Raw genomic sequence first — 16175 nt, forward strand, 5'->3', positions numbered from 1 at the left:
CCCTCCTAGTTATCTAAGAGAAATACATTCTGTAGTAAGTAGTTTTAATATGATTAAGATACCCTCACACTTGAACTAGTTTTTATTTTTTTTAATCCTCACCCAAGGATATTTTCCATTGATTTTTAGAGAGAAAGAAAGACAGAAATATCGATGTGAGAGAAACACATCGATTGGTTGCCTCCTGCCTGAGCCCTGACCAGGGCCTGGGCCAGGGAGGAGCCTGCAACCGAGGTACATGCCCTTGATGGGAATCAAACCCCAGACCCTTTGGTCCCCAGGCCGACACTCTATCCACTGAGTCAAACCAGCTAAGGCTTGAACTCATTTTTTCATGAGACAAAGTGAGGGGCCTCACACTTCCTGATTTCAACACTGGTCAAAGCTACAGTAACCAGGATGGTCTGGACTGGCCTAAAGCAGCCATGCAGATCAGTGGCATAGAACCAAGAGTCTAGAAACAAAAGACATTTATGGGGAATTCATTTTTGACAATGGTGCCACAATAGTGGAGAAAATAATCTTTACAACAGAGTACAGGGACAACTGGACATTCCTGTGCAAGATACTTAGTTTACATCCATACAAAGTAAACTAAAAATGGACCAAAGACTTAAATGTAAGAGCAAAAACGCTTAGAAGACAACATAGGATGTTTTTTTGTGACCTTGATAAGGCAACGATTTCTTAGATATGAAACCATAAGCCCAGTTGACAAAAAAATAAATTGAACTTCAAACAAATCAAAACATTTGTGCTTCAAGGGAAATTATCAAGAGAGTAAAAACACAATCCACAGAATGGGAACAAATATTTGTAAATCATCTATAATAATAAAAGCATAATATGCAAATTGACCTAATGTCCTGGGCTGTGAGGGCCGAGGCAGCTGGGGCTGCAAAGGCCTACTCTTGCATGAATTTCCTGCACAGGGCCTCTAGTATGTCTAATAAAAGACATATCTACAATATGTAAAAGGTGATTACAACTCAATAATAAAAGGACAAACCACACAATTAAAAAATATGCAAGGGATCTGAATAGACATTTCTCCAAAGGAAAATATAAATGGTCAAAAACACATGAAAAGATGCTCTATTTCATTAGTCATTAGGGAAATGCAAATAAAAACCACAATGAGAGAGATATCACTCCACACTCACTAAGATGGCTAACAATCAAACAAGTACTATCAAGACAGGCAAAGAAAGAAAGAAATGGGAACCCTCAAACCTTGCTGGTGAAAATGGAAAAAAGTTTTGACAGTTTCTAAAAAATTTAAACATAAGGTTATCATGTGACCCAGCAACTCTATTCTTAGGTATACACTCCCAAAATTGAAAAACATTTGTCAGTGAATGTTCCTAGTAGCAGTATTCATAAAAGGCAAAATGTGTTAACCCAAATTTCCATCAACTGATGAATGAATAAACAAAATATGGTATATCCATACAATGGAATATTATTAGGCAAAAAGAAAAAAATGAAATGAAGTACTGACATATGCTACAAAATGGATAAACTTTAAAAACATGCTAAGCGAAAGAAGCCAGACACAAAAGCACATGCATTATATGACTCCACTTTTATGAATTTCCAAAACGGGCAAATCGCCACAGGCAGATAATAGACTAGTAGTTGCCAGGGTTGGGAATGGGGTGAGCTGGGATGTACAGGGTTTCCTTCTTGGGGTGATGAAAATGTTCTCCGTTTAGATACAGTGATGGCTGCACAGTTTTGTGAATATACTAAAACCACAGATATGTAGCCTTTAAAATGGAAAATTTTATGGTACATGAATTATCTCAATAATACTCCAAAAGGACAAGCCAGCATAGGAGGCCTTAAAGTTTACCTAAACATAAAACAAAAACTTGAACCCTGTTCTATGATTTAATTCAGTTTTATAAATATTATCTTTTTCTTCTTCAACAACAATCATTATGATAAAAATAGTAAGTAGTTATTAAACACTTATTAGGCATTGTACCAAGCATTTTTTACTTGGTTTTCTCTCTCAAATCACACCAATAACCTTATACATTGATGCTATTATTCCATTTTACAGAAAAGAAATTGAAGCTCAAAGACGCTGAGTAATTTTCCCAAGATCATGGGAAGGTAAGTCTGACTCCTGAGATTCTATTGTACCAGTCCATCTTCCTTAAAACAGTGATGTTTTTGTCTCCAACATTATTATTTTTCAATGTGTTATATTGTTCTTCTATCTCCAGTAACAAATTGATATCATTTCCGGGTTCAGTATTAAATAATGATCTTTCTTAGTTTGTTGAGCACAGAGCAAAGACAGAAAAAATTCCCATATCACAAGCTTTTATTTGTATCAAATTACAGAGTTCCATAAGTAAATATAAGATTATGATTTGAATATTATAATATAATTTGGCAAGTTATTTAATTATCCAAAGTTTATGATATATTTGATTATACACTGAAGAGATGATTTGGCATAGCTTGGCAAGGTAAGTATTTCTGTACCTTATTTGGCTGTTTATTGTGTGTATATGTGGTACATATATGTATGAATGTGTGTACACACACACACGCACACACATACACACACATATCCCTAAATTAAATATATTTGTATAAAAAGCTAAAGATTAATGTGTTAGGGTTAATTCCTTTAAAAATATCTATTAAATTGCATCTGCATTCAAAGCAGAAATGTAAAAAAAAAAAAAACCTGATCAATTTGCTAAATACACATGAATTTACAAAGTAATTGAAAAAAAAGTTTCTATTGAAATGTTATATTCCTGTTTAATTGACATTTAAGTGGCACTATCACACTATGGAAATGAGCATCATTTTTGAGTTTGTTGAGAGAGAATAAAGATTCTACTGAGCATTCCTACACATTCTGAATTAAGATTGGCCATTATTACATGGGGAAGACGGCAGATCACTTTCTCCTGTTGCGCGGGGATTCGCAGGGAGCAGTGGGCGGCGTCTGCACCCGGGGCCGCGCCTCCTCAGTGGAAGTCTGGCTTCTCAGGGAAGGTGCAGCCCGTCCGCCGGATGATGACGCTGGCCGCATAGTGGCCGGCGCGGATGCACTCAGTCAGCGGCTTGTCACTGACCAGCTGAGACAGGAAACCTGAAACACAGACAGAGGGGAAGACCGTGAGCACAGGCAACAGCATCAGAAACGTCACGGGGTCAGACCAAAACCAGTCTCTATATTTACACCCTCCTCCGCCTGGGAGGAAGTCCTCCCCATCCATCAGGAGCTGCCCCTGAAGAGTCTCTTGAAGAGCTCAGGGTGGGACATGACAGCTCACTCTCTAAGCCTAAACGTTCATGCTTTCCTTTGGCTTCGAGGTAGCTGTAAGAATACTGGCCAAGTAATATTTTCTTGGGTCTTTATAGCTGAGGCGTTATTGGTTATTTATCCTCCTCCCTGCCTCTCTGGATTTCCTCTGTGCTGTTATTCCTAGCATGTTGTTCTGGACAAAATCCCATCATCTGGATGTCTCTCCAAGTACAAATTTGAGAGTGGAAAAGTTAGGAAGGACCCTCCATCTCCCTCTCATCCCCAAAGTAAGAGCAAGATAATTTCTACGGTTAAGTGCCAGCTGAAACAAAACAAATAGAATAAAGTAGAAAACAGTTTTGAGGACTTCTGCTTATGATCCAGATGAAATGAAAGGAACCAGAATTACCTTTCTCCAGAAAAACTAAGATGAAGACAATGTATCAATACATGAAAAAAGGTTTTCAAATACTGCACGTCAGCCACAAACGACCAGGAAAGGACATGCAGGGGGAGCTGTGACACTGCTCCAGCTCATGCCGGGGGCACCAGGCCATGACCAGGGAGAACCACCAGGCAGAGCTCCACAGTCTCCCCAAATGGAGAGGATGGACGGGGAGTCCAAATGGGACGTAATTAAATATCTAGGCAGACTGGTCAGGACAAAAAGAGACAAGACATAAACCACCAATTTTAGGAATAAGAGAGGTGATATCACTAAAGAATCGATACCTAAAAAGATAATGAGGAAAACATATTGATTTTGTGGTTAAAGTTTCCTATAAAGAAAATCCCAGGTCCAAATCGTGTCACAAATATTTAAGGAAAAAAATAATGCCAAGGCTATACAAATCCTTTAGGAAATGGAAAAGGAGGGAACATATCTTATTCATTCCATAAGCCAGAATTATTCTGAGGACATGTTCAGAAATGATGCAAATATTCTGAAGAAAATGTTAGCAAATCCAACCCAACAGTATATCTAAAAAGATAATAAATTATGATCAGGTGGAGTTTATCCTAGGAATGCAAGTTTAACATTCAAAAAAATCAATCAATATAATTTACCATATTAACTACGAAGGCCATAAGATCACCTTAGTGATGCAGAAAAAGCATCTGACAAAATCCAACATCCATTGCTAATAAAAACTTCCAGCAAACCAGGAATAGAAGGAAATTTTCTCGACCTGATAAAGGGCACTTAGGAAGAACTTGCAGTTAATATCATTCTTAAAGTTGATGACTCAATGCTTTCCCCTCAGGATGAAGAACAAGGCAAGGATGTTTGCTCTTAAACACTGAGCTTGAGACTCGAGCCAGTGCAACAGGCAAAGAAAAGAAATACATAAAAGGCATCGAGACTGAAAAGGGAGTAAGACAGTCTTTACATGCCGATGGCAAGATTGTCTAGTTCTATGGTTCTCAATAGTAGGCAGTTTTGCCCCCCAGGGGGCATGGGGCAACATTTGGAGACAATTTTGTTTATTATAACTAGGGTGGGAGTGCTACTGGCATTCAGAGGCCAGGGATGCTGCTAAACATCCTATAATGTCAGCAATGTCAAGATTGAAGGATAAAGAAGATGTGGTGCCTATACACAATGGAATGCTACTCAGCCATAAGAAAGGATGAAATACTGCCATTGGCAACAACATGGATGGACCTTGAGAATATTGTGCTAAGTGAAATGTCAGAAAAAAGTGAAGAGCCGTATGTGGGATATAAAACTGAAACTTGTGAACACAAACAGCAGTGTGTGGTTGCCAGAGGGATGGGGTGGAGGAGGCAAAAGGGAGTCCTAGTGTGGTGACAGGAGAAGCTCTGACTTCAGGTGGTGGGCACACAGTGACACACAGATCTTATAACAGAGAAACCCACACCTGAACCTCTATGTTCACGTTGACCAACGTCAGCCCAATAAGTTTAATTTAAAAACGGGAAAAGTCCTATGTAGAAAATCTTACGAAAAAAAGTTCTAGAAAAAAGTTATTAGAATTACTAAGTGAGTTTGGTCAAGTTGCAGGATACAAGATCATTATATACTAGTAAAAACCAACTGAATTTCCATACTAGCAATGTGTGTATATACTGCAATTGTATAGGCTAGCAATGAACAATTAGAAAAAAATGATATTAAAATACTATCTATCATACCATCAAATGTGTGAAAAATCTAGGGATAAATCTAACAAAAGTGGTGTAAGACTTGCACAATGCAAATGACAAAACATGCTGAGAGAAAAGAGAAATGTAAATAATTAAAGAGATACGGAGTGCTCATAGATCAGAGAATTCAATATTGTTATCAGCTCTGCAGAAATTTTTCTATCGATTCAAAATGCCAATAAAAATTCCAGCAGGATTTTTTATAGAAACAGATAAGTTGATTATAAAATTTATGTGGAAATGCAAAGGACTTAGACTAGTTAAAATACAAGTTTGAAAAAGAAGACTACTTGATTAAAAAATGTATCGAACTAAAATAATGGAGACACTATGGTATTGGCACAAAGCTAGATAAATAGATTAATGAAACTGAACAGAGTGCAGATATGGTCAATTGATTTTTGACAAAGATATCAAAGCAATTCAATGGAGAAAGGACGATCTTTTAAACAAATGGTCTTAGATCAGCCATACATAGTAAAGAAAACAAAAACTTCAACCCTTACCTCATATCATTTACAAAAGGTAACTTGAAATGGATTACAGATCTAAATGTAAGAACTAAAACTATAAAACTCAGAAAAAAACTGGAAAACATTTTAGTGCTTTTGAATTTGCCAAAGATCTCTTACATTAAGACATAAAAAGTACAAACTTTTATAAAAGAAAATATAATTTAGACTTTGCCAGATTAAACATTTTTATACATCAGTAACAAGAAACAGCCAACAGCCCTGGCAGGGCAGCTCGGTAGGTTAGTGTCCTGAAATGCCCAGGTTATGGGTTTGATTACCCGGTAAGGGCACATATAAATGTATAAATAATGGAACAACAAATTGATGTTTTTTTTTTCTCTCTTCCTATAAAAAATAATAAAATAAGAAACAACCCAACAAAAAATGTGCAAAAGTATTGAATAAACTACAGAAGATAAAAAGATGTCAAATAAGCACATGAGAAGATGTTTGACATCACAGTGATTAGAAAACTGCAAATTAAAACCACATTTAGATACCAGTGCCCACCCACTAGAATGGCTAAAATGAAAAAAGACTGACCATTCCAAGTGTTGACAAGGGTGTGGGTCAACTAGAACACTAATATACTGATTATTAGAATATAACATGATAAGATACCATTTGTTAGTGTCTTAAAAAGTTAAACATACATATATCATGTGACCCTGTTATTCTATTACTGGGAATTTAACCCAAGGTAAATGAAAGCAGATAATCCACACAGATAATTGTAAATAAGCGCTACAGCTTTCTTTGTAACAGCCCCAAACTGGAAACAATCCAAATGGGAGTAAGAAGGACAGGAGGGCAGGGTCACAAAAGAGGGTGGATATAAGGACTACGTCTATAGTGACGGGTTCACAGGAGTACACATATGTCAACATTTGTGAAATTGTACACATCACACATGTGCAGTTTTCTGAATGCCAATTATACTACCATAACACGATCCAAAAAGAAAATGAGTGTTGTAGTTACAAACAAGCCACGTCGCATTAGGTCGGGCCCGGGGGAAACCTGAGCTGCTGTGGCGGCGCTCAGACCCGCAGAGCAGATGGCGATGAGAAACCGTTCCAGCCAGGCTTCCAGGATTCCCACCCAGGCCCGGCCTCGGGGCGAGGGGCGGACGCAGGTTAATTGAGAAGCTGTGTACAGTGACCTGTGGAGAGCATTCTGTGAGATTTATGTCCTTCCTCCTCTGCCATTCTGACCACACAGGCGTTCCCGTTAGGTCTGGGGAATGCTCTGTATCAGATAAAATAAATTCTCCCAACCAAAGGATAAAATTAACTCAGTAAACGGAGCGATGTGTTTTGAAGACATGTGCTGAGAATGTGAAGTCACCCTCTCCCGAGGTTTAGTGAGCGCATTTCATCACTGAGCGTTCAGGTAACAGTCAAAGGTCAATATTCACTTTCAGCCCAACTGTGAGGCTAAACGCGCAGCCCACCGCAGCGAATGGGGCAGATGCCAAATTCAGAGTCAGATCAGCTTACAATGGAAACACGTCTATTAGGAGCCTTATAAGCAACATCTGTTTTCCTCATTCCTCCTGGTATAATCCTTGTGAGAAAGAGAGACGCTCGTGTTGATGAAATATTTTTGTGAAGCATAAGCACCAGCGTCCTCTCGCAGAGAGAGCAGCGAGCTGAGGGCTGACGGGGAGGGCTCTGCAGAGACCTTTGCTTTGACAGGAGGAAACCTGGATGCAGAGAAAAGCTAAGACCTTTGTCCCAACTGAATATCAGTTTTTCAATAACCTATTTTTAAAAACCAACTCAGACGAACTACAGATGTTCTATAATCAATTATAAGTGGACCTATAGCTGATGCGAAGCCAAAGTTGTGTAAAATGGTTTAAACAAAGGGAGCTTCTATGTAAAGACACATGGAGAACCTTTTATAAAGTGAATCAACATCCCCTAGATAACTCTTATTGTGTAAAATATAAATAACTTAAACATTACCATTTAAAGTGTACAAGTCATACCATTAAGCACGTTTTTCGGAGTAGTGTAACTATCGCCTCTGTCCGTTCCCAGAACTTTCCTTCAGGCCGACGGAAACGCTGTCCTCATCCAGCATAACGCTCCAGCCCCCTCCCCTGCCCTCGGCAGCTGCTCTCCGCCTTCCGCTCTGCGCGTTCGTCCGTCCTGGGGACCGCACAATCCCTGTCCCTTTGTGTCCGGCTTATTTCATTTAGCGTCATGTTTCCCAGCATAATTTTTTAAGTTTACATTTTTTATTCTTAACTTGTCTAAAGTGTTAAAAAACACTTTATTTGAAAACATTTAAAATTCGGAAAAAAGTTGCAATAATAAAAATACAAAAAGCACCCATATATCTTTTATCCAGATGTTCTTATTAACACATTACTCTTTTTGTGCACATATATATTTTCTACATATTTCCCCCTTAATTATTGAGAGCAGGTTGCATTTATCATGTCTCTTTCCCTTTAAATCCGTCAGTGTGTCTTTCCTGAGAGGAAGGTTATTCTCTTACATAACCCGTCATCAGTGTCAGTAACACTGTCATCTCCGCTCCTGTCCGCGCTGCAGATGCCCAGTGCTGCCCTTCAGAGCACTTTTCCTTCCAGGATAGAATCTAGTCCAGGATTTATCATATTTTTAGTCGTCTTTAATCTTGAACATTTCCTTATTCTTTCACTTTTGTGACAGGGACCTTTTTGAAGATTGCAATCATCTCCCACTCCTACTTAATAGAGTGATTCTCATTTTGGGTTTGTGTGATACTTCCTTTTTTTTTTTTTTTTTTTTTTTTTTTTTTTTAACGGGGTGTTATTTTTATTTTTATTTTTTTAAATAAGTTTTTATTGTTCATATTATTACAAATGTTCCTTCCCCCCGCCCCCCCTCCATTGCTCTCCTCCACCAGGTTCCCACCCCACCCTCTGCCCTTTCCCCACCCCCCATTGTCCTCATCCATAGGTGCACAATTTATGTTCAGTCTCTTCCCACATTCCCCTCTCCCCTTTTCCCCAAGAATCGTTAGTTCACTCCCCTTCCATACCTCTGATTCTATTATATTCAACAGTTAATATTGTTCATCAGATTTTTTTTTAAATTTCCTTGGTTTTTAGATTTCCTTGGTATTTGTTGTTCATAATTTTTATCTTTATTTACTTTCTCTTCCGAAAGAACCCCCTTCAGCAATTCATATAATTCTGGTTTGGTGGTGGTGAACTCCTTTAGCTTTTTTTTTTTTTTTTTTTTAATATATTTTATTGATTTTACACAGAGAGGAATTGAGAGGGACAGAGAGTTAGAAACATCGATGAGAGAGAAACATCGACCAGCTGCCTCTTGCACACCCCCAACTGGGGATGTGCCCGCAACCAAGGTACATGCCCTTGACCGGAATCGAACCCGGGACCTTTCAGTCCGCAGGCCGACGCTCTATCCACTGAGCCAAACTGGTCCCGGCAGCTTTTTTTTTTTTATTAGTGAAGTTCTTTATCTGACCTTCGATTCTGAGTGATAGCTTTGCTGGGTAGATTATCTTTGGCTGTAGGTTCTTACTATTCATCACCTTGAATATTTCTTGCCATTCCTGTCTGGCCTGCATGGTTTCTGTTGAGAAATCAGCTGACAATTGTATAGGTGCTCCTTTATAGGTAACCACCTGCTTTGCTCTTGCTGCTTTTAATATTCTCTCTTTGTCTTTTGCTCTTGGAATTTTATTTATTTATTTATTTATTTATTTATTTATTTATTTATTTTATTAAAATATATATATATATATATATATTTTATTGATTTTTTACAGAGAGGAAGGGAGAGGGATAGAGAGCCAGAAATGTCGATGAGAGAGAAACATCGACCAGCTGCCTCTTGCACACCCCCTACTGGGGATGTGCCCGCAACCAATGTACATGCCCTTTACTGGAATCAAACCTGGGACCTTTCAGTCCGCAGACTGACGCTCTACCACTGAGCCAAACCAGCTTTGGCTGCTCTTGGAATTTTAATTATGATTTGTCTTGGTGTGGTCCTCTTTGGATTCCTTTTGTTTGGAGTTCTGTGCGCTTCCTGGATTTGTAAGTCTAATTCTTTCACCAGGTGGGGGAAGTTTTCTGTCACTATTTCTTTCAGTATGTTTTCGATATCTTGCTCTCTCTCATCTTCTGGGACCCCCATAATTCTGATGTTGGTTCGCTTGAAGTTGTCCCAGAGGTTTCTTACATTATCTTCAATTTTCTGGGTTCTCTTGCCTTCTAGCTTCTGTGGAGGAGTGTCTTCTGGCTCTTTATGTTCCAAATCTTTGACTTGATTCTTGCGATCTTCCATTCTGTTTTTAGGACTCTATATAATATTTTTTATTTCAGACAATGTATTCTTTATTTCTTGTTGATCCCTTATCATTTCTTGTTGATTCCTTATTAATTCTAGTTGATCCCTTTTCATATCCTCGATGTTTTCTAGGAAATTCTTGAAAAACCTTATAAGCATAGATTTGAACTCTATATCCAGTCGCTTTTTGTCCTCCATTTCTTTCGTTTGTGATCTATTTCGTCTTGGCATTTTCGCAGCTTCCCTGATGGGCGGGGTTTCAGGGTGGAGCCTACATCTTTGGCTTCCATCAGCCCCACCCTATGCGGCTCCTGAGTCTCAGGGTCCTTCAGTACTCGTTGCAAGCGCCTCTGAGAGAAAGGTGCCCTCGATTTTCGCCTGCTACCAAACAGTCTAGTTTCTCCCCCAATGAGCCTGGTATTGGGGTTCAGTTCAGTTGGAAGTGGAGTTGGAGGTGGCGTTCAGAGCAGACTGGAGCTCCAGTCTCCTTCCGGCCAGGGCAATCCCGCGGCACAGCCAACCGTCCCTTCTCTGCGCACAATGTGCGCGCCTTCGGGACTTCCTTTCGCCGCTCCCCTGGGGTTCCGCCTTGCAGCCCAGCTCCCTCTATTTGAGCCTGGGTCCCCGGGGTCTAGCCTAGAACTGGGGTTCAGAGCAGTTGGAGCTGGGCCCAGCACAGTCGGAGCTTTTATCTCCTTCCCGCTGGGGAACGCCCGCCAGGCACTCAGCCTCCCTCCTCTCCGGCTCTGTCCTCTCCGCACGCCGCGTGTCTCCATACCTTAGGCTTTTACAGCTCCTCTGCTCTTCCTTCTGGTTTTCTCCTTGCTTCTCATTGTAGAATTTCCAGTCAGTCGACTTTCCTGTAGTTCTGGGTAATGTCCATTTTATATTTTAGTTGTATTTTATTGAAATTGTTGTGTGCGGCTGCGGCTAGGTGTTTACCTATCTTGGATTCTCCTCGGAAAGATCTGATACTTCCTTTTTTTTTTTTTTTTTTTTTTAAATATATTTTATTATTAAATTATTATTTTTGTACATATACCATTGCCCCCCCCCCCCCCTCCCGTAGATACCTTCCTGCCCCAGAGTTTTGTGTCCATTGGTTGTACTGATACTTCCTTTTGATTAAATTCAGATTATGCATTCTATTATCAGTAAGAAGGCACAGGTTCCGAAACTGGAAAGATTATGTTGTGTCCTTTTCAGGACATCATAGTTAGAGGCACGTTGTGTCCAGCTGCTGTTCACTGGGGATGTTAATTTTGATCACTTGATGATGGAGTCGTCTTCTCCATCCTATGGTTATTTTTTCCCCCTTGCATATAACCAGCAGTCTGTTGATAGATACTTTGAGACTATGCAAATACTCTGTTCTTCATCAAAAGCCGCCACCCAATCCCAGACTTAGTACCCATTCATGATTCTTTTTTTTTTTTTAAAAAATATATTTTATTGATTCTTTACAGATAGGAAGGGAGAGAGATAGAGAGCTAGAAATGTTGATGAGAGAGAAACATCAACCAGCTGCCTCCTGCACACCCTCTACCGGGGAGTGCCCGCAACCAACGTACATGCCCTTGACCGGAATCGAACCTGGGACCTTTCAGTCCGTAGACCGATGCTCTACCACTGAGCCAAACCGGTTTCAGCCCCATTCATGATTCTTAACAGAAGCAACTTGTTACTGCAGTGATTTTCCAACTCCAGGAAAAAACCTTCCACATTTCATCAGCCAGCTCTTGGCTACCTACTCTGTGTAAGAGCTTACCCCTGCTCACACGGATTCGTTTAATCTATTTATTATCAAGAAGGAGGCACAGATTCTTTTTTCATCAGTGGTGTATAATTACTTATGGTGTTCAAAATGTCCCAGTTTTTGCTGGTGGGGGCAAAACCTTCTACAAACCTTCACGCTGGCTCTGGTGTCCTTGGACAAGCCTTTGCACTATTTGTGAATACTTCGTACTTTCTGGCACAATGTACTCTACCCCAACTTTGGAATCAGCCATTTCCTCCCAAAAATACTTGGTTCCTATTAGGGTGAAATGATATTGGAGACCAAGATGTTGGTGGTAGGTGGATGCTTTGGTTCTGGACGCTATCAGTGAATAGAGCTAGGACGTATGCATGGACACACTCACAGATACACATACTCACTTATGTACTTTAGAGTGTACATATGTGTATGTGTACACACAGACCTATTTTAGAAAGTTAGATAACACCAATACTTCCAATTCCAATCCATTCCCTCAGGATCCTTTCTTACCTTCCCCCATTCCATCGTCATTATTATATTTCTTCTATAGTGAGAACTTTAGTTCCCAACAAGTCAACACATTTACTTATTTGCTCAGTTTTAACACACCTAAAACTGCTTCCCAATTGCTCTACCCTAATTCTAAAAAAACCCAAATCTAATAGAGTTGATTGGGTTTGCTGTTTCCTATGTACTCAACCAGTGTCTTTAGTAAGTTAGATTAATTCTCTTTTCCACCCCACGTTGGGGTGTCTCATTTTAAGGTGGAAAAATGTTGGGTTTTGGTTTACTTCCAGTTTAAGTACTCCCCTTCTATCCTGGTTAAATTAATTTTTTAAAAAGTATGTAGAATATTAACATGTTTCTAAAAGTAAATCTCTACAAAAGATATATTCAGAGAAGTGTTACTTCCTTTTACCCTATACCCTCATGCCCCAATTTCATTTTCTGGTTTTCCTGTTTCTTGTCACAAAGGTAAGCAAATATATGTGCATGTCCTTATTTCCTCTCCTTTCTTTACACAGAAGGAGGTAGCACTGTATGTATAATTTCTGCACTATGCTTTTTCCCCTTAAAAATATCTCCTGGAGCCTTGAAGGTGTGGCTCAGTGGTTGAGTGTTGATCTATGAACCAATGGGTCACAGTTCAATTCCTGGTCAGGGCACATGCCTGGTTTGCAGGCTGGATCCCCAGTAGGGAACGTGCAGGAGGCAGCCAATCAACAATTCTTATCATTGATGTTTTTATCTCTCTCTCAAATTAATAAAAATATATTTAAAAAATATCTCCTGGAAATCATTGTATATCAATCACAGAGCTCTCCTCCATTCTTTGTGACATCTACATAGTACCTGATTGTATGGACACACCGGTTTATTCACCCCTGTATGGATATTCATATAGTTTCCAATGCTTTGTAATTTCAAATAATGCTGCAATGAACAACCTTTTGCCTATGTATTTTTGTGTTGCTGGGTATAAATCTTTGGGGGCACACTTCTACGAATAGAATTTCTGGGTTGAAGGTAGTACATAAGTAGTTTTGGTAAATATTGCCAAATTCCATTTCTCAGGAGTCAAACCATTTTGTACTCCCACCAATAATGTTTAAACACTTAAACATTAAGTGTCTGTATAATGACACCAACAAAGTGCACTGGCAAGCATTTGAATTTTTGCCAACCCGATGGGTTAGAAATACTTCAGTGCAATTTTAATTTGTATTTCTCTTATTATGAGTGAGGCTGGTAATATTATTTATTTATTTAGAAGGAAAGAAGGTTGTTTTAAAAAATATATTTTTATTGATTTCAGAGAGGAAGGGAGAGGGAGAGATAGAAACATCAATGATGAGAGAGAATCTTTGATTGGCTGCCTCCTGTGTGCCTCCTACCGGGGATCAAGCCTACAATTAGGCATGTGCCCTTGACCAGAATTGAACCCTTTAGTCCACAGGCCAGTGGTCTATCCACTGAGCCAAACCAGCTAGGGCTGTACATATTTTTACATGTTTAAAGAACCAGTCTCTTTCTGTGAATTGTTTGTTCTTCTACTTATTTTTTAAATAGGAATTTTGGTCTACTACCCATTTTTAAAAGTTCTTTGAATTTTGGGGATATTGTTCCAAAAAAGTATTTTTTGGGTAAGAAAGAATAACGACAATATGTTAATATATATAAATTTTATATATACCAGTAAGTAAACAAAGTGCTTATTCATACTTCTTTCATTCACTGTGGTGAATTATAAAAAGTATGGTTGGCAAACACCATAGGAAATAAAGGTGGCTTGCAGATATATTTTTTTAAAGTTTGCTCTTTTTTATTTTATTTTTTTTATTATTTTTTAAATATATTTTATTGATTTTGTACAGAGAGGAAGGGAGAGAGACAGAGAATTAGAAACATCGATGAGAGAGAGTCATCGATCAGCTGCCTCTTGCACACCCCCCACTGGGGATATGCCCGGAACTAAGTTACATGCCCTTGACCGGAATCGAACCCGGGACCCTTCAGTCCCCAAGCCGACGCTCTATCCATTGAGCCAAACCGGTCTTGGCAAGTTTGCTCTTTTTTAGTAAAGATTTTGGGTCAACCAAGGATGCAAGAAGCAAAATCTTAAATAACTGACTTGGCATGTATGCGCAATATGAAAACATTTCTTAGGAGTCCTTTTTGCTGGTGCCATTATCTTATAGTCCTTGTCGGTACATCATCTTAAAGATGAAGGGTAGAGCTCTGCATAGATGCCTTTCAACCCAGCCAAGGGAACAGGAACAGGAAGCATAACACGGAGAACAAGAAACATCAACACAGGTTTCCAAATCTAGTACTCATATGTTGAGGGAGTTGTTGCCTTTCAAAAAAAAAAAACAACAAAAAACCCCCACAACATTTTTATTGATTTCAGAGAGGAAGGGAGTGCGAGTGAGAGAGAAACATCAATGATGAGAGAAACACATTAACTGGTTGCTTCCTGCATGCCCCACTCTGGGGATCAAGTCTGCTACCCAGGTGTGTGCCCTGACCGGGAATTGAACTGTGACCTTCTGGTTCATAGGTTGGTGCTCAACCACTGAGTCACACAAGCTGGGCATGCCTTTCTACTTAGGTTCCTTCTCTCTGTGACCTCTAACTTCTGATTCTTTTATAGATAGGCTTATCATAGGGCCTCAGACTTTTCCCAACCTAAGACCATGCCAAGGACCTTAGGTCTCTAGCTGATGAGGCATAAATGGATGAAGTCTTCTCACTGGCACTACATTCGATTCTTAGGGTTGTGTTGGCTGACTCTGAATCTTGGAATAATTACAGGTCCAGAATTCTTAGACTAAACCTCTGTTCGTTAACAATTGGTAGAGTTTATTATCATCGGTTAGGTTCATTTGGATTTTTCTTTTACTGATGTTAAAGAGAGTGACTGATTTTAGCATAACTAAATCCAGTGTTTGAGATGAGGCCTGAAACATATAATTAAACTGTGCAGAGAGGCGGAGGAGGAGGTGCTAAACTAGTTTCCACAAACCACATAGAGGTGGAATGGTTAGAGTGGGCAAAAGGCAATGGGATTTCCTAACTTAAGTTGCCTATCCCTTTTAGTACTGTGGAATAAATATAATGTCTAGAATTTTCTTAGTGTTATTTACAGAGAACTGAGAAATATTGTCAGGTATGGAAACCTTAATGGAGACACTGAAGAGCTAGGGATATTTTAGAAGGAAATGAACAAATCTGTAAGACAATTTTTCCTTTTCCAATATAGTTATTTAATAGAAAGTTTTCATGGTGGTAGGAACTAAAAACTCTTTAGGCTCCATTATGTTCAATCAACATTCACAGCAAAAGGATGACAGATTTTCTGGTTGTCATCAAATAAGAAAGCTGTGCCACACTGGCTTATAAACTTAGAAGAATGAAGTTTTAATGATTTACTTTTTAAAAGTGTTAGCATCTTGCTATTCTCAAATTGTTTTCCCAATGATACTGCCATCAGAATACACCAGTGACTAAGTCTTTATTTCTTACGTAGTCTCCAAAGAACTTTAATATACAGTACACCACAATATATATGTATAGAGTCAAAGTGTGTGTGTGTGTGTGTGTGTGTGTATATATATATATATATATATATATATATA

The 16175-nt window shown here is 39.1% G+C and overlaps 1 protein-coding gene across 2 annotated transcripts in view; it reads right to left on the reverse strand.

The window, feature by feature from the left end:
- Window positions 1-2317: 2317 nt before the first annotated feature.
- Window positions 2318-16175, reverse strand: part of ADK (adenosine kinase) — a 430010-nt gene continuing 416152 nt past the window's right edge. For both annotated transcript variants that reach the window (XM_084904889.1, XM_084904890.1), the window contains exon 11: window positions 2318-3121. In XM_084904889.1, the coding sequence (XP_084761015.1) occupies window positions 2997-3121 (125 nt within the window). In that variant the 3' untranslated portion in view covers window positions 2318-2996. The remainder of the gene's footprint in view (window positions 3122-16175) is intronic.

Source organism: Pipistrellus hanaki (assembly GCF_964339955.1).
Source record: "Pipistrellus hanaki genome assembly, chromosome: 14".
In the NCBI taxonomy this organism is placed as follows: Eukaryota; Metazoa; Chordata; class Mammalia; order Chiroptera; family Vespertilionidae; genus Pipistrellus; species Pipistrellus hanaki.